This window comes from Salvelinus fontinalis, chromosome 42 (assembly GCF_029448725.1).
Source record: "Salvelinus fontinalis isolate EN_2023a chromosome 42, ASM2944872v1, whole genome shotgun sequence".
Classification (NCBI taxonomy): domain Eukaryota; kingdom Metazoa; phylum Chordata; class Actinopteri; order Salmoniformes; family Salmonidae; genus Salvelinus; species Salvelinus fontinalis.
This window is the reverse complement of record NC_074706.1, coordinates 18,265,124-18,287,492: the sequence shown is the minus strand read 5'-3', so window position 1 is coordinate 18,287,492 and position 22,369 is coordinate 18,265,124. Positions and strand designations below refer to the sequence as shown.

General features: G+C 44.1%; 2 protein-coding genes across 3 annotated transcripts in view; both read right to left on the bottom strand.

Moving 5' to 3' along the window:
- LOC129841271 (transmembrane protein 132A-like) overlaps positions 1–11,014 on the bottom strand; it is a 12,373-nt gene extending 1,359 nt beyond the window's left edge. The window contains exons 1-12 of one of the 2 annotated variants that reach the window (XM_055909465.1): positions 10,165–11,014; positions 9,688–9,779; positions 9,218–9,441; positions 8,823–9,032; positions 7,755–8,293; positions 6,959–7,111; positions 6,471–6,666; positions 6,003–6,146; positions 4,846–5,048; positions 3,520–3,739; positions 3,128–3,319; positions 1–2,940 (exon numbers count right to left, since the gene is read on the bottom strand). The exon at positions 1–2,940 is cut by the window's left edge and continues 1,359 nt beyond it. In XM_055909465.1, coding sequence (XP_055765440.1) covers positions 2,044–2,940; positions 3,128–3,319; positions 3,520–3,739; positions 4,846–5,048; positions 6,003–6,146; positions 6,471–6,666; positions 6,959–7,111; positions 7,755–8,293; positions 8,823–9,032; positions 9,218–9,441; positions 9,688–9,769 — 3,060 coding nt within the window. In that variant the 5' untranslated portion in view covers positions 9,770–9,779; positions 10,165–11,014 and the 3' untranslated portion in view covers positions 1–2,043. Of the gene's footprint in view, positions 2,941–3,127; positions 3,320–3,519; positions 3,740–4,845; positions 5,049–6,002; positions 6,147–6,470; positions 6,667–6,958; positions 7,112–7,754; positions 8,294–8,822; positions 9,033–9,217; positions 9,442–9,687; positions 10,143–10,164 lie in introns of those variants that run through there. The other variant, XM_055909466.1, reaches the window with a different exon arrangement.
- Positions 11,015–15,910: 4,896 nt separating this feature from the next.
- Positions 15,911–20,472, bottom strand: LOC129841360 (T-cell surface glycoprotein CD5-like). The gene is made up of 6 exons (XM_055909597.1): positions 20,348–20,472; positions 17,608–18,024; positions 17,249–17,365; positions 16,720–16,770; positions 16,414–16,482; positions 15,911–16,138 (listed from the first exon to the last, which is right to left on the bottom strand). The coding sequence occupies exons 1-6, from the start codon at positions 20,388–20,390 to the stop codon at positions 16,059–16,061; spliced, it is 777 nt and encodes a 258-aa protein (XP_055765572.1). The 5' UTR covers positions 20,391–20,472; the 3' UTR covers positions 15,911–16,058.
- Positions 20,473–22,369: the final 1,897 nt, after the last annotated feature.

The window sequence follows — 22,369 nt, the reverse complement described above, 5'->3', positions numbered from 1 at the left end:
TACTAATTATATTTTTCACAACTTTTACTTCACTACATTCCTAAGGAAAATTATGTACTTTTTACTCCATACATTTTACCTGACACCCAAAAGTACTCGTTACATTTTGAATGCTTAGCAGGACAGGAAAATGGTCAAATTCAAGCACTTATCAAGAGAACATCCCTGGTCATCTCTACTGCCTCTGATCTGGCGGATTGACTAAACACAAATGCTTTATTTGTAAATGGCATATGAGTGTTGGAGTGTGCCCCTGGCTAGCCATAAATAAATGGTTTGCTTATGTGAAGGAAATGTATAGTCTGGAGGGACAGTCCTGAAAGTGTTCATCTTGTCTCTTTCGTCATATATAATCTTTGGTTCCTGCCTGTGCTTGGATCAGTTACTAACTAGATTGGGTAACCCAGAATGAAGGGTTTGAAAGTGCATCTAAGTTTGACTGTGACCTCTCCAGCTTACTGACAATAAAGAGTGATTCATTTAGTATTGACTTCCAAATCATTTTAGACCCAAGCCACCCCCTGTACCCGGACTTTGAACTACTCCCCTCTGGGCGCAGGGCACCCCTCAGCAGGAAAAACAGAACTAGACAATCATTTGTGCCAGGTGTGATATCCCTCCTAAATAGCTCGGGCAAATGTTCCTATCGACTCAGTAAGGCCAGCAGCCTAGTCTTTTTTTTTTTTTTTTTTTATTGGTATGTAACTGTTATGAAAGTTGTATTGTCAATTTTGTTTTGTATTTAAACGCCACCTTAAACGTGTACATGACACTGCAACAAAATTTCCCCCTGGGGACAATAAAGTCAGTAAGTGTCCCTGTGTTGAATTTACACAACACTTAATATAAGGAATTTGAAATGATTTATACTTTTACTTTTGAAACGTAAGAATATTTTAGCAATTACATTTACTTTTAATACTTAAGTATATCTAAAACCAAATACTTTTACTCAAGTAGTATTTTACTGGGTGACTTTCACTTTTACTTGAGTCAATTTCTATTAAGGTATCTTTACTTTTAATCAAGTATGACAATTGAGTACTTTTTACACACTGATAGTATGCCTGCAGAGTGGGTTCAGAATGGGGGAATTCAGAATTCAGCTCTGGCCCCCTGGGAAAAGTGGGGAGGGGGGTGTTGATTCCCAAATTCTCAGTTCTTACAGAAATCCCAATTGGAGAATCTCGGTTTAGGAGGGGAAAAGCATGTCGGCATCCTACAACTGGGAGTCATCCTGGCGGGATTGTTTGGGAAAATTACCAGGATTTTTCAACCCTATACTATTTCGTCAATAGGCCTAAAAGGGCTTGATTCATTCCATATCGCCGAAGTTCAGCGCTACAGCGCGCTTGAAATGTAAAGGTCGTTTCCGATTGAGCTGAAATGTGCAGTATTTATCGTGAATTCAGTCTCCGCGAACGAGGGAACGCTGCCTTTAAAATTCAATTGCAATACAGCGGTGAACTTCAGCGATACGGATTGCATTGAGTCCTACATCGAAAAAGATATGACAACCAATTGTATATGGATAAATGTGAAATAATACCAATCAAATAAATATGGCAGATGTGTACAGTCGTGTACGTGCATTGTTTCTGCACACATATTTAACTTATGTTGTATAGTTACTGTATATGTGCGACGGTAGATAGACAAACATTCAGAAATAAATAACTGAGAAAAAGACTAGCCTATACGAAGATGACCTTGTAAGACGTTAAGATACATTGTTGGTGACACTGTGACAAAAAGTATATTGTCAATTTTCCTAAGAATGAGGATTTTATCAACAACCTTTCTCTCCTGAATGAAATGGCACCCTATTCCCTACATAGTGCACTACTTTTGTCCAGAGCCCTATGGAACCCTATTCCCTACATAGTGCACTACTTTTGACCAGAGCCCTATGGAACCCTATTCCCTACATAGTGCACTACTTTTGACCAGAGCCCTATGGAACCCTATTCCCTACTTAGTGCACTACTTTTGACCAGGGCTCTTAACTCTTAAAAGGATTGGGGTGCCTATTCAGATGCAGCCTTAATGGTCAATGCTTTGATCTGGCTGCCCCTCCTTCTCTTCTGGAATAGTCTCATGGAGTGATATTACCCTGGGGTACGATGTTATTTTGTCGATCTTTTCTGCAACATCCTTTGCCTCCTTCTCTTGTCCTTCCTCCCCCTCTTCCTTCACCACTCCCTCCACCCCCTCCATGTTCATGTCCTTCCTCCTCATCCTCCTCTCCCTCAAAGCGCAGGGCAGACAATTCACCAGGAAGAGGAGTACGGAGAGGCAGAGAAGTGAGAGAACTGCCCCGACACCCACCCCCAGCTCTGTATCCTCCAGTTTCTTCTCCCTCTCTCTCTCCACCCCGGGAGAGAAGTACACAGCGCTTTCTTCGTGATTTGGGGTCAACACCGCTCTCTCCAGGTCGTTCCTGGCGATCATCCCATCGCCGGCCTTGTCATAGTCGTCGTCACCTTTGACGGTGGTGACGTTCCCTATGATGATGTCATTGTCCAGGAAGTTGCTGTACTTAACGTCCCTATCCGATGACTCAACCAGCATGTCCGAAATGTCGAGCAGCTCAAAGTCCGCCTCCTCGCTTCCCATTGGACGAAGTTCTGAGTCCAGGTTCACCCTGATCCAACCTGATCCTTTAGCCAGCCTCCTGGTTCCGCTTCCTTCTTTTGAATTGGCCAGGTTCCCATCAACGGAGTTAGACATTGCCTTGCAGGTGGTGACCAGGAGTTCTGCTTTCAGTAAAGGCCCGCCCCCTTCGCCCTGGGCGATGACGCGCAGCAACGGGCCGGGCATCACGGCAACCACGGTCTCTGCCAATGAGGAGAGGCGAAGGGCGAAAGTACCACGGCTGAAGGTGGAGAGCAACGTGGCGCTTTCATCACTGAACTGGAGCCAGACACTGATGGACGCTTCCTGGTGGAGAGAGAGAGAAGGACAATGAAGATAAGGGGGAGGGAGAAATTGAGTAATGTTCAGTGTCATACCATGCTGAAGCACAAAGGTCCTTCCATTGAAGCAAAAATGTCCCACTGAAGTTACTGTTATGTAAAACTAAAACGTTTTAGTGAAGTTAGTGGGTCAAGAAAAACACTGAACTGACCTGCCCATGGTGGTAGAGGATGTTATATGCTGTCACTGTTGCCGTGACAACAGCAGGATGGGCAGGGCTTGCATTGATTGACATACCGAGTCCTCCCACAACCTGCACTGAGAGGTCACCTGGGGTCACGGGTTCAGAGGTCACGATGACATCACAGCTACCCAGAACACCGTCCCATTGGCTTGATATGACCTGAGAGACAAGAGAGGGGTGTCAATAAAGTTATTGGCTGTTCGTGTCTTGTTCAAGTTTACTTTCCATAGGTAATAAATATATTTGAGATCTGACCAAATGGAGATTTCATCATTTGTAATGACCATCCATCAACTAAAATGCACCATGCTATTCAAAATACAACATCATATTACTTGTTCGTATCACATGATACTCACATGAACTGAAGTTTTCCCCGGGTGTAGACCAATCAGATTGCTCTGCTTGTCGAGGACCGCCACTCGAGGATTCTCTACCCTCAGCCAATTACGGACCATCTCTGTGGCATCCACAAACCAATCAGAGGAGCCCAGCAGGTAGGTCAGCTGACCCTGCCCCCCCTGAGCACTGAACTGGGTCAGAACCTGAACTGTGGACCTCTGGTACACTGGAGAACAGCTGGGGAGCAGGGAAAGAAAGGGAGGGAGGGAGAGAGGGGGTGGGGGTAGAGAGAAGGATGGATGGATGGATGAGGAGGTGAGAGATATTACACAAATCTGGATGTGGCATAGAAGCTGGGCAAAACCAAACATGGAGACATCATAAGCTTAAATATGTTGAGGGTTGGGGTAAATTCCATTTCAACTCCAGTCAATTCAAAAAGTAAACCAAACTCCAATCAAATTCCAATTTTTCCTCATGAAAAGCATGAAGACAATTGGAATTTTGGTGTACTTTCTGAATTGACTGGAATTGAAATAGAATTGACCCCATTTGACCCCTGATTGAGAAGAGACAGCAAGTCATAATGTTAGTGTTTGAATTGTTGAGCAGGTGCCATCTAGGAATTAGAGGTGGATAATGCAGAGTCTATTTTAAAGCTCTGGGTTAGGGAATTAGTAGTCTCTTCTACTCGTTACACGTTGAATGCTTAGCAGGACAGATAATTGTACAATTTGCACACTTCCCAAATGCTTTGTTTTTAAATGATGTCTGAGTGTTGGAGTGTGACCCTGGCTATGCGTAAACCTTTTTTTTTTTAATTGTGCTGTCTGGTTTTCTTACTATAATTATTTGTACTTTAACTTTTGATACTTAGTACATTTAAATATAAATACTTTGACTTTTACTCTAGTATTTTACTGGGTGACTTTTACTTGAGTTATTTTCTATTAAGGTATCTTTACTTTTACCCAAGTATGACAATTGAGTACTTTTTCCACCACTGGACATTCCTGGTTTGGTGTTTCAACCTCCTGCTCTGTCTTGAGACAGAAAAAAAAGGATTAGGAAAGGAGATTATGCTAAAAGGAGACCATATTTCCAGGCCATCATTGTAAATAAGAATTTGTTCTTAACTGACTTGCCTAGATAAATAAAGGTTAAATAAAAATACATAAAAATGGGACTTCCAACTGTTCCAATCCCCATCGTTCTATCAACTGATTTAGGAATCTTGATGTTAATGACATGGCCATGTCTAATCCTGCTTTATGTAATTCCTGCTCAGTGTGTCTTCATCTTTCTCTGAACACACACACGCACACACGTGCACGGGGACTCACCCGTTCTCCGTGTAGTGGTTCCAACCCTCGATGGGGCTCAGCTCGTTGTCGGACAGTGAGACGCGCAGCGGGACGACAGGAGCCCACACGGACAGACACAGGGACCCACTGAGCGTGCCCAGGAGAAACTCCACCCCTACACAGGTGCTGCCCACCCCTGATTCACTTCCGTCGACAAAGAGGGTGGAGCAATCGCTTGACACCTGTTGAAGAAAGTCAGAGGGTGATAAAGGGAGTGGAGGATTGTGTGTCAAATCAATCTACACAAATGTAATTGTATTTGTCACATGCTTAGTAAAACAACAGGTGTGGACTAACAGTGAAATGCTTACATACGGGCCCTTCCCATCAATGCAGAGAGACAAATATAAAAAATAATTACAAGAGGAATAAATACACAACGAATAACGATAACTTGGCTAAATACTAAGGGTACCAGTAACCAGTCGATGTGCAGGGGTGCGTAGTAATTGAGGTAGATGTGTACATATAGGTAGGGGTAAAGTGACTAGCCAACAAGATAGATAATAAGCAGTAGTAGCAGCATATGTGATGAGTAGAAAGGGGGGTCAATGCAGATAGTCCGGATAGATATTTGGTTAACTATTTAGCAGTCTTATGGGTTGGGGGTAGAAGCTGTTAAGGGGCCTGTTGGTTCCAGACTTGGTGCATCGGTACCGCCTGCCGTGCGGTAGCAGAGAGAACAGTCTATGACTTGGGTGGCTGGAGTCTTTAACCATTTTTGGGCCCTTCCTCTGACACCGCCTGGTATAGAGGTTCTGGATGGCAGGGAGCTCGGCCCCAGTGATGTACTCGTTTGCCTCTCTTGCGCCGTCGCTTCCTCTTTCGCGTCCCAGGGATTAGGGCTAGCCCAGAGGTGCCGACGCCCAGAGGTGCCGACGCCCAGAGGTGCCGACGCCCAGAGGTGCCGACGCCCAGAGGTGCCGACTCGTTGAAGTAGAAATTGTCATCCAAATCGAGGTTAGTGATTGCTGTTCTGATGTAAACAGAAGCTGTTTTCGGTCATAGGAAATGATGGCGGCGACATTATGTACTAAAAAAGTTAATATCAGCGTAAAAAACCCACAGAAAACAACGGAATTGGACAGGAGCCCTGTGCGTGTGTGTATACAGTACGTAGAGTCGTGTCTGGTTACCTTGACGATATCATCGTTGGACGACTGGCACTTCACCGCCGCGGTGATATCCGACACCTTCCCATCATGCCCCACTGCCAGCACAATGACAGGAAGTGACACGGGCTCGCTGGTCAAGATGGCCGTGTTGATGATCATGCCACTCTGTGTGTTGATGACAACAAGTTCCGTTTTTTGGCCTTATTTAGGAATAAGCATAATGAGCTTTTTTTAAGGCAGATACAGTCCACCGCAACACTAAGAGATCCGTAGATGTATGGATATGTGCTGTGGCTATCACATTATCCATTTGTCTACTGTACAGTACATACATACAGACTATGCAACAAGAAGAAACCAATTTCCCCGACTAAGAGTTCTGAACTCTTTTTTATTTTTTTCTGGCTAAGAGTTTTGGACTAAGAGGCATGTTCAATGGAGATTCTGTTTCCCGGGAAACTGGCCCTGATTGAATTAAGTTCTACCTACTTCAGTTATGGGAGAGATGCCCACTATCTCTCTGTCAGTGAAGGAGAAGCTGCTCACTACTCCGCCGTGTGGTGGCGGAGGGTTTTTACGGCCTGAGTACTCTACCCGCCAGCTGGCCGATACCGTCATGGCAACGCCGAAACTCCTTCGCAAGCCGTCCACTGACAGACAGGCAACCTGCTGCAGAGCAGCGGGACTGAGGGAGAGGAGGCGGTAGGACGGCGACAGAAGGGTGGGAAAAGGGGTGAGGAGTGGGGAGGAGAGAGAGAGTAGGGAGAAGAGGTGGGGAGGGTAAGAAAAAAGAGATTTGATGGAAATAAATCACATATGTTGGAATATTTAATAGAGTAATATTCTCCCACACATATGGTATCACTTGCATGCAATATGAATAATGTATATTGTCATAAATGTAACTGACATGTCACAAATCGGTTAAATTGCATACGTTCCTCTATTGTACAGTAATATATATGATGAAGTAATACCCGTCGCTGTCCATGTGTCTGGCCAGTTTGTGGCAGATGATGGAGATGACATCATGTTTGGAGCCCTGGGTTCTCTCCAGGTTCACAACCCAGAGGTCAGAGTTCAGAGAGCGCTGGGCAACTAGAGACAAAAGGCCTTTCTTCACCTTCAGTCTGGAATAGATACATACAGATACAGTGTGACTTACTGTTTGTCGCCCTGAATACGAGCGTCTGGGAAATTACTCAAATGGAAATTAAGACCACTTTATTGTTCAAATGAAATTTGACTTCCACTTTTAACCCAACCCCTCTGAAAGACACATACACAGGTTCTGGAGAGGAGCGGGGGGCTGTCACACTAGGCTCCCGTTGAGCTGTTGTTGTGGGGGGAGTTACGTGCCTTGCACAACTTCAGACAATGGCATCTAGGATTTGATACCAACAACCTTCCAGTTGCCAGCTCACTTCCTGACATATTTATCCCGTCGGACCCAGGAATCGAAGTGGCAACTCTCTGGTTGCTGGCTCTCCTCTCTAACCGCTAGGCTACCTGCCGTCCCCAACGTACATGTACTACATACTGTATACATACTATTCATACTAGACAGATACACTGGCAATGAGAGACATGGTTTGATATCGAAATATGAATACAGTATTTATCAGTAAAAGAGAAGAACCTGCACACTTCTATGTTCCTGTATGTGTTTAGGTCGTCATCAGGTGTCCCTTTTCAATTTGCTGGATTATCCCAGATAATCACAGATTATACATCACATGATACATCACCGAGCATCACGTAACAAAGACTTACCGGATAACAACAAACTCTGCACTGAAACTGGGCCTCAGGTTCACAGAAACCCCTATTGGCTGTCCCGCTCGGACCGGTCCCCTGCGATAGCGAATCAGCACGTTGGAATCCAACCATAGCTCCTCCTCTTCCTGTCCATTGCAACAGCCTATTTTCTCTTTGGTCCCGTTGGCTTCTTTCTGCTTATTGTACTCCCTCAGAGTCACAGCTCCTATATAAAACAACTCTCTCTGAGACTGCGGTAATTTGTCTTGCACACACCTAGGGGGTGCTAGTTTGAGGTTGGATGCTGTGCCGAACAATGAGTAGTACAGCTGGATGCGGTCGCCGGCGTGGGCGGGGCTGTATCGGAGAGTGCCTGGGAAGCGGATGCCACCGGTTCCACCGACGACACCACCTTCGTGCCGTCGTCCCCGATTACGGGTGTGGTGTGTCTGCCGGGCATGCTGGTTGGGGCTGAGGTAGGGCTGGCTGGTCTGGTCCGCCTCAAACCAGTCCTTCGGTAGGGCCAGGGTCACCACACATAGACCCAGTGGAGGCTGGGAAGGAGAGAGGAGGAATGGATGAAGAGAGTGATTGGTGAGCATTTGGCGTCATACTTTGTATAGAACAGGTGTCATACTTTATATAGAACATTATCATACTTTATATAGAACAAGTGTCGTACTTTATATAGAAAAAGTGTCATACTTTAAATAGAACAGGCGTCATACTTTATATAGAACAGGTGTCATACTTTATATAGAACATTATCATACTTTATATAGAACAAGTATCATATTTTATATAGAACAAGTGTCATACTTTAAATAGAACAGGTGTCATACTTTATATAGAACAGTGGTCATACTTTATATAGAACAAGTATCATACTTTATATAGAACAGGTGTCATACTTTATATAGAACAGAACATTTCAGTGTATTGGCCGGTGTAACAAACGCACAATACAACATATCCATCATTCAGAGTCCCACTAGAGTCCCAAAGAAAACGTTTAGTCCGGCTTCAGTCTTTTGAATGGTCACAGGTGATGGTGGCTAAATATAGTGTGTGGCACGAACACACCTGTGTGATACACGAAGCCTTCTGCTCCTCGGTCTCTTTGAAGGCGTGGAGGGCGATGCAGCTCCCTCTGCTGGTGTCCCCTCGTACATGGAACAACACCCGCACCCTGTACCTCTCCTTTCCTCCTTCATCCCCCTCTCTCTCCACGTGTTTAGAGAGGAGAGAGGCAGACAGAGGAGGGGAGAGGGGGAGGATGGGCCCAGAGACCAGCTGAGGAGTGAGAGAAGGAGAGCGAGAGCGGGTTACACTGATAGAGAGAGGGCTAGAGGAAGATCTCTGCGTGACATATTATCTTGCGACTTCTTAGGACACACAGGAATAATATAAAATCTATGGAACTAATTCTCCAAATGTATAAGCGGAGATCTACAGCATTCTGCTCCCAATTGATTTACCTGGCTGACAGAGTAAGGCCCGAATGAAGCCCGAACCCCCGCTTTGGAGACTGCCCCAGCCGGAGGCACCATGAGCAGGGACTGGGTGAAGGCGAAGGGGCTGGAGTTGGAGAACAATGGGCCAAGATCAGCCTGCGACAGGGGCAGAGCATGCCAGGGAGGGGGGACCATGATTTTGGCCAGGAGGGAGAGAGGGAGGGGAGGCTGGGCATGGGATGTGTGTACTGGTGGATGAGATAAAGAGATCGACGGAAAAGGAGAGGGAAATATTGATTGGTTTGTATCTCTTTCTCTTTGGTATATTTCACATAAATTTCACATAAATTGTTAGGCCTACACCTACTGTAGATCACATATCAGCTATTTTAAACACGTGAAAAGGGTAGAAGATAAATTGTTGGTATATATATACTCATAAAAAAACATATATCAATACAATAGATCTTTTGAAGAAAAATAACCTCACTCACCGACTACTAGGAGCGAACAGAGCACGAGCGCCTTCACACCCTCTCTCCCCCACGATGCACTGGGGCAGCTGAGCTCACCCATCACTGCACCCCTGAAGGATCCCGAAAAACCACACAACCCCAAAAGTGTCGTAACATCCTTTCAGCTCTGAAGTGTTGAGAGGTATTACGATGATTCAGGTTCACACGCGTTCAAAAAATGCGTCCGGGGAGTAGGCTACTATTGACCATACATCCAAAAAAACTGTCGTTCATAAACCAGTAGGACCTATATCATCGATATCCTCATGAAACGGTAGGTTCTTTAGTGGTTGACAGAACAGTGTCTTACTACATGGCCCACATGTACACTGACAGCGCCCTCGTATAGTTACAACTATCAAAACTAAAACGTGACATATCGTATTTTACATAATTCTGTTATGTAGTTATTTACAAAACTGTCCCCACCTGGCTGTGCTTAACAACATAACTCACCTGGCAGGTGTTGTCCTCTCATCGGGGGGGATGACCCAGAAATAATATACCCTCTGAAATGTTCCTTCTCGTCTCTTTTTTCTCTTCACTCGATTCTCTCTCTTTTCTCTTCTCTTCTGCACCTGTGCTCACTCTGAGTTTCTCTCTATTCCAATGCCGTGTTCGTTCGTTTCTCTTTCATGTTCTGTTATCGTATGTTCAGGGCTTCAGCTCCTGTTCGCTGTTCCAAAGTTTATGTTAAAGCGAAGTCTTCTTTCGTTGGTTGGTATCGGGTGGTTGTAACTGCAGAGAAGCTTATTCCAAGTCCAATGCAGAGAGATTTTAGAGATCATGAAAACACTTTTTTTTTAAATTCAGTTCTTGTTCTTCCCCTTTTCTTGGCAGTTGAGAATTCTTTCCCTCTATTTTTTTGTGGATCTCTTTGATCTTTAGGTCTTTTTCAACTTGATGCTCTCTCTTTTCCTCCCTCGCTCCCTCTCTCTCTGTGTGTGCCAGATTCACACAATACGCAATTATTCGTTTGAAATGGTGAATAATCCCTCTCTCCCTCTACAAGCATTCCTCCCCTCCTTCTCTTTCTTCTTCTTCCCTCTTTCTTACGTACTCCCCCCTTTCTCTGCAAGATTGATTAGCCCTAAAGTTTTTAGCTAAGCACCAACCTTCCCCCACTCTTTATCTCTCCGTCCATCCCCCGCTCTCTCTTCTCGTCTCGTAGTGATTTCAATTCTTTTCAGAATCAGATGGTCTATGTATCTGCTGCATTAAGCCGCTCATGTTTAATAGTTGAATAATTTTGAGGCTTAGCTCTAAATGCGGCGCATCAGGGGTTGAAACCACTCTCCTCTACCCAGTCAGTCTCTTAACGTAAATAAATCCCTTTCAACTTTTCTTATTTTTTTCAGCTAGTGGCCAGATTGTTTTATACATTTTTATGTTTTCTGACTCTCTCGCTCGCTCTCTCTCTCTCTCTCTCTCTCTCTCTCTCTGTGACATTAACACTTCCATACCCTGACTGTGTCTGAAATTCTTTTCTGGTCAAAAGTGGTGCACTATGTAGGGAATAGGGTGCTATTTCGGATGTAGACTCTGTGATGTGGTTTGCAATAGAACACGAATATGCCTCTTTCACTCTCTCTCTCTCTCTCCCTCTATCTATCCTTCTGTTATCAACACATCCTACCTATCCCATGTTAACCCTCTGTATTTTCCTCTCACTATCCTGTATGAACTCTTTTCCTCTCTGTTGAGCTCTCTCTCCCTCCCTCTCTCCATCTATCCTTTCATAATCATGGTTTGATTAAATGACAGATCTGTAAGTGAACCCGCGAAACCTTTCCCCCCCACCTCTTCTCCTCTCCTCCTTGCTTTCCCCCAATCCCGATCTCCACCACCACTATCTCCCCCCCACCACTCTCTCTCTCTCTCTCTCTCTCTCTCTCTCTCTCTCTCTCTCTCTCTCTCTCTCTCTCTCTCCCACCACTCTCTCTCCCCCTGCCACTTTCCCCCGCCTCTCTCTCTCTCTCTCCCCTGCCACTCTCTCCCCCAACATTTTCTCTTGCTCTCCCCCCTGCCACTCTCTCCCTCACCATTCTCTCGCTCTCTCTCCCCTGCCACTCTCTCTCTCCCCCACCTCTCTCCCCCACCACTCTCCCTCTCTCCCCCTGCCACTCTTTCCCCCGCCTCTCTCTCTCTCCCCTGCCACTCCCTCCCCCACCATTCTCTCGCTCTCTCTCCCCTGCCACTCTCTCTCTCTCTCCCCCACCTCTCTCTCTCTAACTATGGTATTACCATCATTTCCCACCACCGTATAAACACCCACTGCTCCATGTTTTCATGTTACTTCTCTGATTCCCCCACAACAGTTCAAATGGTGTCTGATGGTGTCACACCGTGGCGTCACACCTGCGGCATCCTCATCTGACGGCAGCCATTACAGAACACAGGTAGTGTACACACAAACACATCTGTAGGTGGGTGTTGAATATTTGGCTCGAAATATGTTGAGATGAGAGGAGGATGTATCAAAACGAAAGGGGGGAGAGAGAGGAGGAGCACAAGATCGAGAAATGTGGAGAGATTGAGAGGACTCGGAGAGAGTTGCAACATTAATTTAATTGTGGATCGTTTTGATCCCTCTCTCCCCCTCTCTCCGCATTTCTGTGCAGGGATACACCTGTAATAGGCCAACAGAAGGGGCTTAGGGACAATGCCTGCGCCCCAAATTGCACCCTATTCCCTACACAGTGCACTAAGTAGAGCACTATATAGGGAATAGGGTGACATTTTAGACGTGACCCACGTCCCCGACACGGATGGATTAGCGTAAAACCCATAGCATTACATTTCACAAAGCATTCTCGTATTACTAGTAGAATTGGAAACAGTCCCAGATGTCTTCCTGGATCCATCTCTTTCTCTCTTCTTCTTCGTTCTGCCTCCTTTCTTTTACCCGCCATCCTCAAGCTTCTTCATTTACTTCACTGACTTCCTTTCTCTTTTTCTCCCAGTCTCTCTTTTCTTACCATTTCTTTGTTTTATCTTGGTCAAACCAAATTGTATTTGTCACGTACAGAGATTAGCCGATGTTAAAGGAGCTGCAGCGAAATGTCTACGTTTCTTGCTCCGGCAGGGCAGTAAGTGTCTAATAGTACAATATGAACACACAAATAATCACACAAAAAAAGTCAAAACATGAAATTAAGAAATATCAGAACAAGCAATATAAGATGAGGTGTTATTACATCCTAATAACTTAATCATCTTTATTTACATGGACTGGACTTCACCGAGTACAGATATTTCAGTGTGTGTGTATGCTGCATGACATGTCTGTGAGTGCATCTGTGTGCGTATCTGTGAGTGAGAGCTCCATTTTAATATCTGTATGCCTGTTAAAGCTTGTATTCATGTTGTATTCTGTTTGTACTCCCTCACTTAATGTCTCAAAGTGACTGTATTTACAGCAGGTTCACTTGATCATACTTCAGTCTTTCCATCCTCTCTCCTCTCTCTCTCTTCTCTCTCCTCTCTCTCCTCTCCTCTCTCTCTCCTCTGTCTCCTCTTTCTCTCATCTCTCTCTCCTCTCTCTCTCCTCTCTCTCCCCTTTCTCTCCCCTCTCTCTCCCCCCTCTCTCTCTCCTCTCTCCTCTCTCTCCTCTCTCTCCTCTCCTCTCTCTCTTCTCTCTCCTCTCTCTCTTCTCTCTCCTCTCTCTTTCCTCTGTCTCCTCTTTCTCGCATCTCTCTCTCCTCTCTCCTCTCTCTCTCCTCTCTCCCCTTTCTCTCCTCTCTCTCTCCCCTCTCTCTCCTCTCTCTCCCCTCTCTCCCCTCTCTATCCTCTCTCTCTCTTCTCTCTCCTCTCTCTCTCCTCTCTCTTTCCTCTGTCTCCTCTCTCTCCTCTCTCTCCTCTCCTCTCTCTCTCCTCTCTCTCTCTCCTCTCTCCTCTCTCTCTTCTCTCTCCTCTCTCTTTCCTCTGTCTCCTATTTCTCTCATCTCTCTCTCCTCTCTCTCTCCTCTCTCCCCTTTCTCTCCTCTCTCTCCCCTCTCTCTCCTCTCTCTCCCCTCTCTCTCCTCTCTCTCTCTTCTCTCTCCTCTCTCTCTCCTCTCTCTTTCCTCTGTCTCCTCTTTCTCTCATCTCTCTCTCCTCTCTCTCCTCTCCTCTCCTCTCCTCTCCTCTCCTCTCCTCTCCTATCTCTCTCCTCTCTCTCCTCTCTCTCCCCTTTCTCTCCCCTCTCTCTCCCCTCGCTCACCTCTCTCTCCCCTCTCTCCTCTCTCTCTCCTCTCTCCCCTCTTTCATCACCCTCTCACTCCACATCTCTCCCTCTTTCTGAGATAATCTCTGTGTGTAATCTGTTGTCATCTGTCATTGTTCCTCCGACGGGACAGATTTAATCGTCTAGTCTAGCGTGACCTGACAGAGAGGAAGACACAGAACTACACCCACACACTCTCGCTCACAGACACATATTATGTCACACACTGCCCTGCATGCACTCACATGTACACACACACACACACACACACACACACACACACACACACACACACACACACACACACACACACACACACACACACACACACACACACACACACACACACACACACACACACACACACACACACACACACACACACACACACACACACACACACACGTCACGGTGTGTGTGTGTGTGTGCGTGCATACATTAGTCTCTCTCTTTCACACACACACACCATTTGGCATGGAAGACAACTATACATTGTGTGTGTGTGTGAGAGAGAGAGACTCATGTATGCATGCACACACACACACCGTGACCCCACTCTCCAAGGGTGTCTCAGGGGGAATAGAATATGCAAAAAACAACCTCTATAGGTTGCACTCTTGTACATGTGTGAAAAAGGACATGTATAAGCACCCTGTATTTGACCTTTTGACACACACGCACACACACATGGAAGATTGACTGAGGCTCGGTTTGCCAAACAATGTTTGTCTACAATAAGATGCCGTCAGCACAATCCTCTCCACTTCCAGACAGAAAACATTCTTTCATTCAACTCAAAAGAGACATGAAGGGCTCTGTCGCAGCCGGCCGCGACCGGGAGGTCCGTGGGGCGACGCACAATTGGCATAGCGTCGTCCGGGGTAGGGAGGGTTTGGCCGGTGGGGATATCCTTGTCTCATCGCGCTCCAGCGACTCCTGTGGCGGGCTGGGCGCAGTGCGCGCCAGCCAAGGGGGCCAGGTGCACGGTGTTTCCTCCGACACATTGGTGCGGCTGGCTTCCGGGTTGGAGGCGCGCTGTGTTAAAGAAGCAGTACGGCTGGTTGGGTTGTGCTTCGGAGGACGCATGGCTTTCGACCTTCGTCTCTCCCGAGCCCGTACGGGAGTTGTAGCGATGAGACAAGGTAGTAATTACTAGCGATTTGATACCACGAAAAATTGGGGAGAAAATGGGATAAAAAAAATAAAAATAAAAAAGAGACATGAAAAGATACGGAAGAACAAGCTCCTCCACAACAACAGTCTTATTTTGAGAAAATACATTTGAAAAATGGAAACACGACAGCCAAATGAATAGACAGGAAGATGGAGAAAAGGAGGGGGATTATGAAGATGGAGAAAAAGAGGGGGGTTATGAAGATGGAGAAAAAGAGGGGGTTATGAAGATGGAGAAAAAGAGGGGGTTATGAAGATGGAGAAAAAGAGGGGGTTATGAAGATGGAGAAAAAGAGGGGGTTATGAAGATGGAGAAAAAGAGGGGGTTATGAAGATGGAGAAAAAGAGGGGGTTATGAAGATGGAGAAAAAGAGGGGGGTTATGAAGAAAGGAATGACGGATGGAGGAAGAAGAAAACAAAAGGGTGATGGAGGTTATTTGAGGATGAGATGAGCGACAGAGGTGTACGGTGAACATCAATTTAGAACGAGAGAACGAGGGAAACGGCAGTGTGACAGAAATAACAGAAACAGGATGTTGGTGTCAACGGCACAGGAAGCCACATCGTTGCAGAAATCAGAAGTTTGTGCGCGCGCGAGACCCCTCACTCATCACCTCCATTTTCTCTACATCTTTTTTTATCCCCCTTTCTTTCTCACAACACTATTTTCTCTCCCTCTCTCTTTCATCCTGCTTTTCATTGCCTTCTTGAGCATCCTGTTCACTTATAAGTATGAGGTCCAAATGTTTTATTCAACAACAAACTTTACATTTATTCAATAAAAGAAGTGAATGACTGAATTACGTACAGAAACCCCCCAAAAAATGATATTATGTGCTTAAAAAAATATTGCATTTAGCATAAAATTTTTTAACAAAATATAAAAAATATAATAAAATATGAAAAATACATGTACAGTATATTGTCATAGTGGATGAAGGATATGACTGATGACGATGATGATGATGATGATCACAAGTTATAAGAGTCATAATCACTGTTTCTGTTAGACGAAGGCTCTCGGCTGGTGTTCACCGTCAGCCTCTCCAATCCTGGGAGAACGAGAGGGAATGTAACGCTTTAGGGTCCAGTAATAAACTCGAGATACCTTTGCATGCGTCATTCAAAGTTTGTGTAAATCACACAATTCTCAGGTTAGGCTTCCGCCCGTGTTAATAGAAGAGTGGAGAGCGGAAGAGTGTATGTGTGTGTGTGTGTGTGTGTGTGTGTGTGTGTGTGTGTGTGTGTGTGTGTGTGTGTGTGTGTGTGTGTGTGTGTGTGTGTGTGTGTGTGTGTGTGTGTGTGTGTGTGTGTGTGTGAGCCTCACCAGGGTAGGAGTGTCTCTTGTCTGTGTTGTCGTTAAGTTGGAGTCCAGCCTTCCCTCTATGGTAGGAGACTGTGAGACAGACAGACAGACAGACAGACAGACAGACGTAGGAGGGGGAAGAGGTGGTTATGGATTACATCGCTTGCCAAGATATTGCATTACTTGAGAGAGAACAACCGAAATCTGTGTGTGTGTGTAACATGAACTCATCAACTCAATGCATTATTCAACGATTCCACGTCTCTCCTACTTAGGCCTGCAACTTGGCCTGGTGGGTGTGCGTGTGTCTAGGAGTCATTGACTCACCACTTTGGCTCTGCGTAGGTCCGATCCACCGACTCTGTCTCTTGTCTGACACTGAATCACAGACATTAACATGTTGATTAGAGGTCATGTTATAATGGTATATTACCAACACACAATACCAAGATAACATTCCTCAATGACAAACAAACACTTGATCCATAACTGACTAAATGTGAATCAAATAAATGCCACACCAACCCTGGTATCAATATCCTTTTCTTTTCTGCAATGACCTTATGACACATTATTTGATCAACTGCTATTGGATTGGTCCAAGTACTGTGGACTTTTTTCTTGAAGTACTTTATCGCAGCAATTTAAGTGCTTTGTTGTCGTCCTAAATGTACGTTCATGTGTTAAGTGTTTAGATCTGGGAACGTTACCACACAGCATCTCAGAGTAGAAGTACTGATCTAGGATCAGTTTGGCCTTTTAGATCATCATGAATACGAGTATATGGACAGGTCCTAGATCAGCAGTCCTACTCTGCGACGCTTTGTGGATACAGGCCCAGGTGTCTAGTACTCACGTCTCCTACGGAGGGCCTTGAGGGAGGGCTGCCCGAAACGCACCATCAGCACCACCAGCACCAGAACACACAGCAAACCAGTCACCACCTTATAGCCCACTAACTGATCTGGGACGACTGGAGTGGAGAGGAGATGAGATTCATATTTAACCATGACTTTACTAGGCTGGTCCCAGATCTGTTTGTACAGTCTTACCAACTAAACAGATATGGAACCAGGCTATTGTTTTACAGCACCTTATAAAACATTGACAAAAATATATAAAAAGTGTACTTGTACGCATGTGTGGTATTTAAAGCCGCTGCCAGACACTTAGAGAAATATATGCAGAAAGGACACACAAACATACAGGACTCACCTTCGCATTGGATCCTCAGTGTTGTACAGGAGTTATTGGTAACCCTTCCATCCCTATCGATCTGGTAACCCTTAGAGCTAGCAGGGGTCTTAGTCCACTTTGCGGAGCCCTCACAGCCCTTCCTCTTACACAACCCTGCATGTTGAAGGCTACGATGGGTCCAACTGTTAAAGCAGAGCGGTAAGGAATGGGACGAGAGGAGAGACAGGTGTATGTCCCCCTTACAGGATTTCGCTTCCCATTTGACCTTGATAACACCCAGCGCAGGTGGCGGAGACTCGGGCTGGGTCGGAGATGAACAGGAAGTGGAGATATTACACACACAAGAAGTGGTGGGAGCAGGGTGAGTGGAGGTAGCAGAAGTGGAGTTGGATGGTGTGAGGGGTTGGGAGGTGGATACCTTGATTTCATTGGTTACTAGAGAGAGAGAGAGAGAGAGAGAGAGAGAGAGGGGGGGGGAATATATATTTTGATTAGATTTTATAAAATCAATATTACATGTCATGCGGTAGTTACTAATCACAGAGGCAGTTTTTCAAAAGTCTAACGGGCAATGTTTGGCCGGGACTAAAGGACTAAAACTGGCCTGGATTAGCCTAAACCCTCTCTAATCTATCAATTAATCCAACAACCTTTACTGAGAAATGAGGTCATAAGGGTAATTATCAGATCAATGGATGATATTTACTACAACTACTACTACTCCTACTACTCCTACTACTACTACTACTACTACTACTACTACTACTACTACTACTACTCCTCCTACTACTCCTCCTACTACTACTACTATTACTACAACAACAACAACAACAACAACAACAACAAACAGCATCCTATAGTGTACTACCTTTAAGCAGGGCCCATAGGGAACAGGGATGGGCATAAATGACTAAATACAATTACAAAATACCATAAAGATCAATGTATCAAAATAAACTGCAAAATACTTGTATTTAGAAATGTATTTTATGAAAATACATGTACTTTGCATTTTAAAATACAGAAATACACTTGCAAGTAGCCGGCCCGAACAGCGTCAACATTCTCAGTAACAGTTACAGAAATGTTTTACGTGCTGTGACTGTGATCCTGTTGCCTTGTCACTCTACCTATATGTACACAGCTACAGTGCATTCGGAAAGTATTCAGACCCTTTTCCTTTTTCTACATTTTGTTACGTTACAGCCTTAATCTAAAATGGATTAAATAAATAAAAATCCTCATCAATCTACACACAATTCTCCATAATGACAAAATGAAAACAGGTTTTAAGAAATGTTTGTAAATGTAGGGACTGGGAGACTAGTCAAGATCTAGGGAAAGATGAACAAGGCAAAGAACAGAGAGATCCTTGGTGAAAACCTGCTCCAGAGCGCTCAGGACCTCAGGCTGGGGCGAAGGTTCACCTTACAACAGGACAACGACCCTAAGCATACAGCCAAGACAATGTAGGAGTGGCTTCGGGACAAGTCTCTGAATGTCCTTGAGTGGCCTAGCCAGAGCCTGGACTTGATCCCGAGAGACCTGAAAATAGCTGTGCAACGACGCTCCCCATCCAACCTGAAAGAGCTTGAGAGGATCTGCAGAGAAGAATGGGAGAAACTCCCCAAATACAGGTGTGCCAAGCTTGTAGCGTCATACCCAAGAAGACTCAAGGCTGTAATCGCTGCAAAAGGTGCTTCAACAAAGTATTGCGTAAAGGGTCTGAATACTTATGTAACTGTGATATTTGTGTGTAGATTGATGAGGGAAAAAATCTATTTAATCCATTTTAGAATAAAGCTGTAACATAACAACATTTGGAGAAAGTCAAGGGGTCTGAATACTTTCCGATTGCACTGTGTCTCAATTGCCTCGTACCCTTGCACATCGACTCGGTACAGGTATTCCCTGTATATAGCCATGTTATTTTTACTCATTATTATTATTCGTTTTTCCCTGTGTATTTATTCCTCGTGTCACTCTTTATATTTGATATTTATATATATTTTTTAACTTTAACTCTGCATTGTTGGAAAAGGACCCGTAAATAAGCATTTCACTGTTAGTCTACACCTTTTGTTTATAAAGCATGTGACAAATACACATTTATTTTCTTTGATATGTTGTTGTTAATCTACTTTAGTTGAATGCACTGAGTGTAAGTCACTCTCTATAAGAGTGTCTGCTAAATGACCAAAATGTAAATAAATATGTGAAAATTAACATACCAAAATTATCTGCAAAGCACACCTGGTATTATTATTGGCCTTGTTTCGGGTTGGACTTCATTAGAATAATACTCAGCATCCTTTGCAATTGTACAATTTCACATTTACATTTATATTTTAATTGATTTAGCAGATGCTTTTAGTACACCTTAGTGCCATCAAAATGCTGATACCAATGCAGGGAGAAAGGGGGACACAAAATTGTGAACCGCAATGAAAGAAATTTTATAGAAATTGTATTTTGAAAAGAAAAATTACAGCTCTCAAAAGTATCTTGTCACAAAATACATCGGAGTTTAGCCCAGTTTAATACACATTTTAAAATACTCAGAAGTAATTGAAATACATATATCAAATACATGTAACAGAAATACTGCCCATCTCTGATAGGGAATAGGGACGCAGCCAATGACTACAATTCTGCTGCTTCAAGTTCAACTGTCAGTGTCAGTATAGTGTATCAGAACATGAGAAAATTGTGTCTCATAATGGACTCACGGAAAGACTGTATTTAAATAAAGACTTACCAACATTCAGGGCCAGGATTGTAAGTACAAGCCTTCTATTCATTCTGGAGATGACCAGCTTGAGAAAAACAGGGGAGAGAAGAAGAGAAGAGAGACAACGCAGGCAAAAACGACAGAAAGACTGAAGAGAGAGGAAACGATGCAGAAGTCTAAACTCCTCGCACTCCTTTCTCCCCGCCCTCTCTTTCTCTATCCATGAAGCCTTCTCTTCGTCTTCGGCCTTTGCTGCTTTTCTTCTGCAAGATTTACTGCACACTTCCTCACTTCAAAGGCAGGTACAAAAAGAAAGAGAGAAGAAGAAAAGAAATAAGTGAAATGGAGAAGAGTGGAGGATAAGTGGGAGGGAGAGGCAGAAATAAAAAAGGAGAATTGTTCACCTTTAGACATTTCTGTTGAGTCAGTCATGACCCTGGTTTTCATGCGCCTTCCAACAGTGAAGTGTGTTTGTGCGCCTGTGTGTGTGTGTACGTGTTCTCCAATAGGTCACGGTACACACCAATGCCAGGTACACCAGTTGTTTGCAGCAAGATCCCTATTATGAGTTTGATTCCTGCATAGGCCACATCAACAGGTAACTGCCCAAATGAAGGAAACACCAACACAAAGTGTCAATGGGGCACTGGGCCTCCACGAGCCGGCAGAACAGCTTCAATGCACCTTGGCATAGATTCTGTCTGGAACTGGAGGGATGCGACACCATCCTTCCACGAGAAATTCCATCATTCGGTGTTTTGTTGATGGTGGTGGAAAACGCTGTCTCAGGCACCGCTCCAGAATCTCCCAGAAGTGTTCAATTGAGTTGAGATCTCACACATGTTTTAAACACCCTACACTTTGCATCTCTGAGACAGACCCCTCTTTCAAAGTCACTGAGATCTATTCTTCTAGCCGTGGTAGCCAAAATATTTGGGCGACTGGGCATTTTAATAAATTATGCTAAGCATGATGGGATGTTAACTGCTTAATATACTCAGGAAGCATCTTGTGTGGAAGCACCTGCTTTCAATATACTTTCTATCCTTCATTTACTCAAGTGTTTCTTTTACTTTGGCAGTTACCTGTACATTATGTATTAATTATCATTTATATTGTTTGGGAATTTAGAGAATTTAAGGGGGATATTATAAATCTGTTGTTAGTTTGTGGATAGTGTTGTGTACAACCTTCCCTTTAACTGTAACTTAATACATTAGCGGTGGATTAAAGTGTCTGCTAAATGGCCTTATCATATTATTTCATATCCTAATTAATAACCATATTATTATTATATTCTTTGTTATTCTACAGTGCCTTCAGAAAATATGTATACCCCTTGACTTGTTCCACATGTTACATGTTACAGCAGAAATAAAAAATTGACAAAAACATTTTTTATCTCAGCCATCTACACACAATACCCGATAATGACCAAGTGAAAACATGTTTTTAGAAATTGTTGCTAATTTAGTAAAATGAAATACAAAAATATCCAATTTACATAAGTATTCACACCCCTGAATCAATACTTTGTTAAAAACACCTTTGGCAGCAATTAGAGCTGAGAGTCTTTCTGGGTAAGTCTCTAAGAGCTTTCCACACCTTGATTGTGCAATATTTGCCCGTTATTAATTTCAAAATTCTTCAAGCTGTCAAATTGGTTGTTGATCATTGCTAGACAACCATTTTCAGGTCTTGCCATAGATTTTCAAGTAGATTTAAATCAAAGCTGTAACTCGGTCACTCAAGAACATTCACTGTCTTCTTGGTAAGCAATTCCAGTGTAGATTTGGCCTTGTGTTTAACGTTATTGTCCTGCTGAATGGTGAATTCATCTCCCAGTGTCTGGTGGAAAGCAGACCGAACCAGGTTTTCCTCTAGGATTTTGCCTGTGCTTAGCTCCATTCAGTTCCTTTTTTTATCCTGAACAACTCCCCAGTCAAATACAAGCATTCCCATAACATGATGCAGCCACAACTATGTTTGAAAATATGAAGAGTCATACTCAGTAACTAACATAACACTTTGTGTTCAAGACAAAAAGTT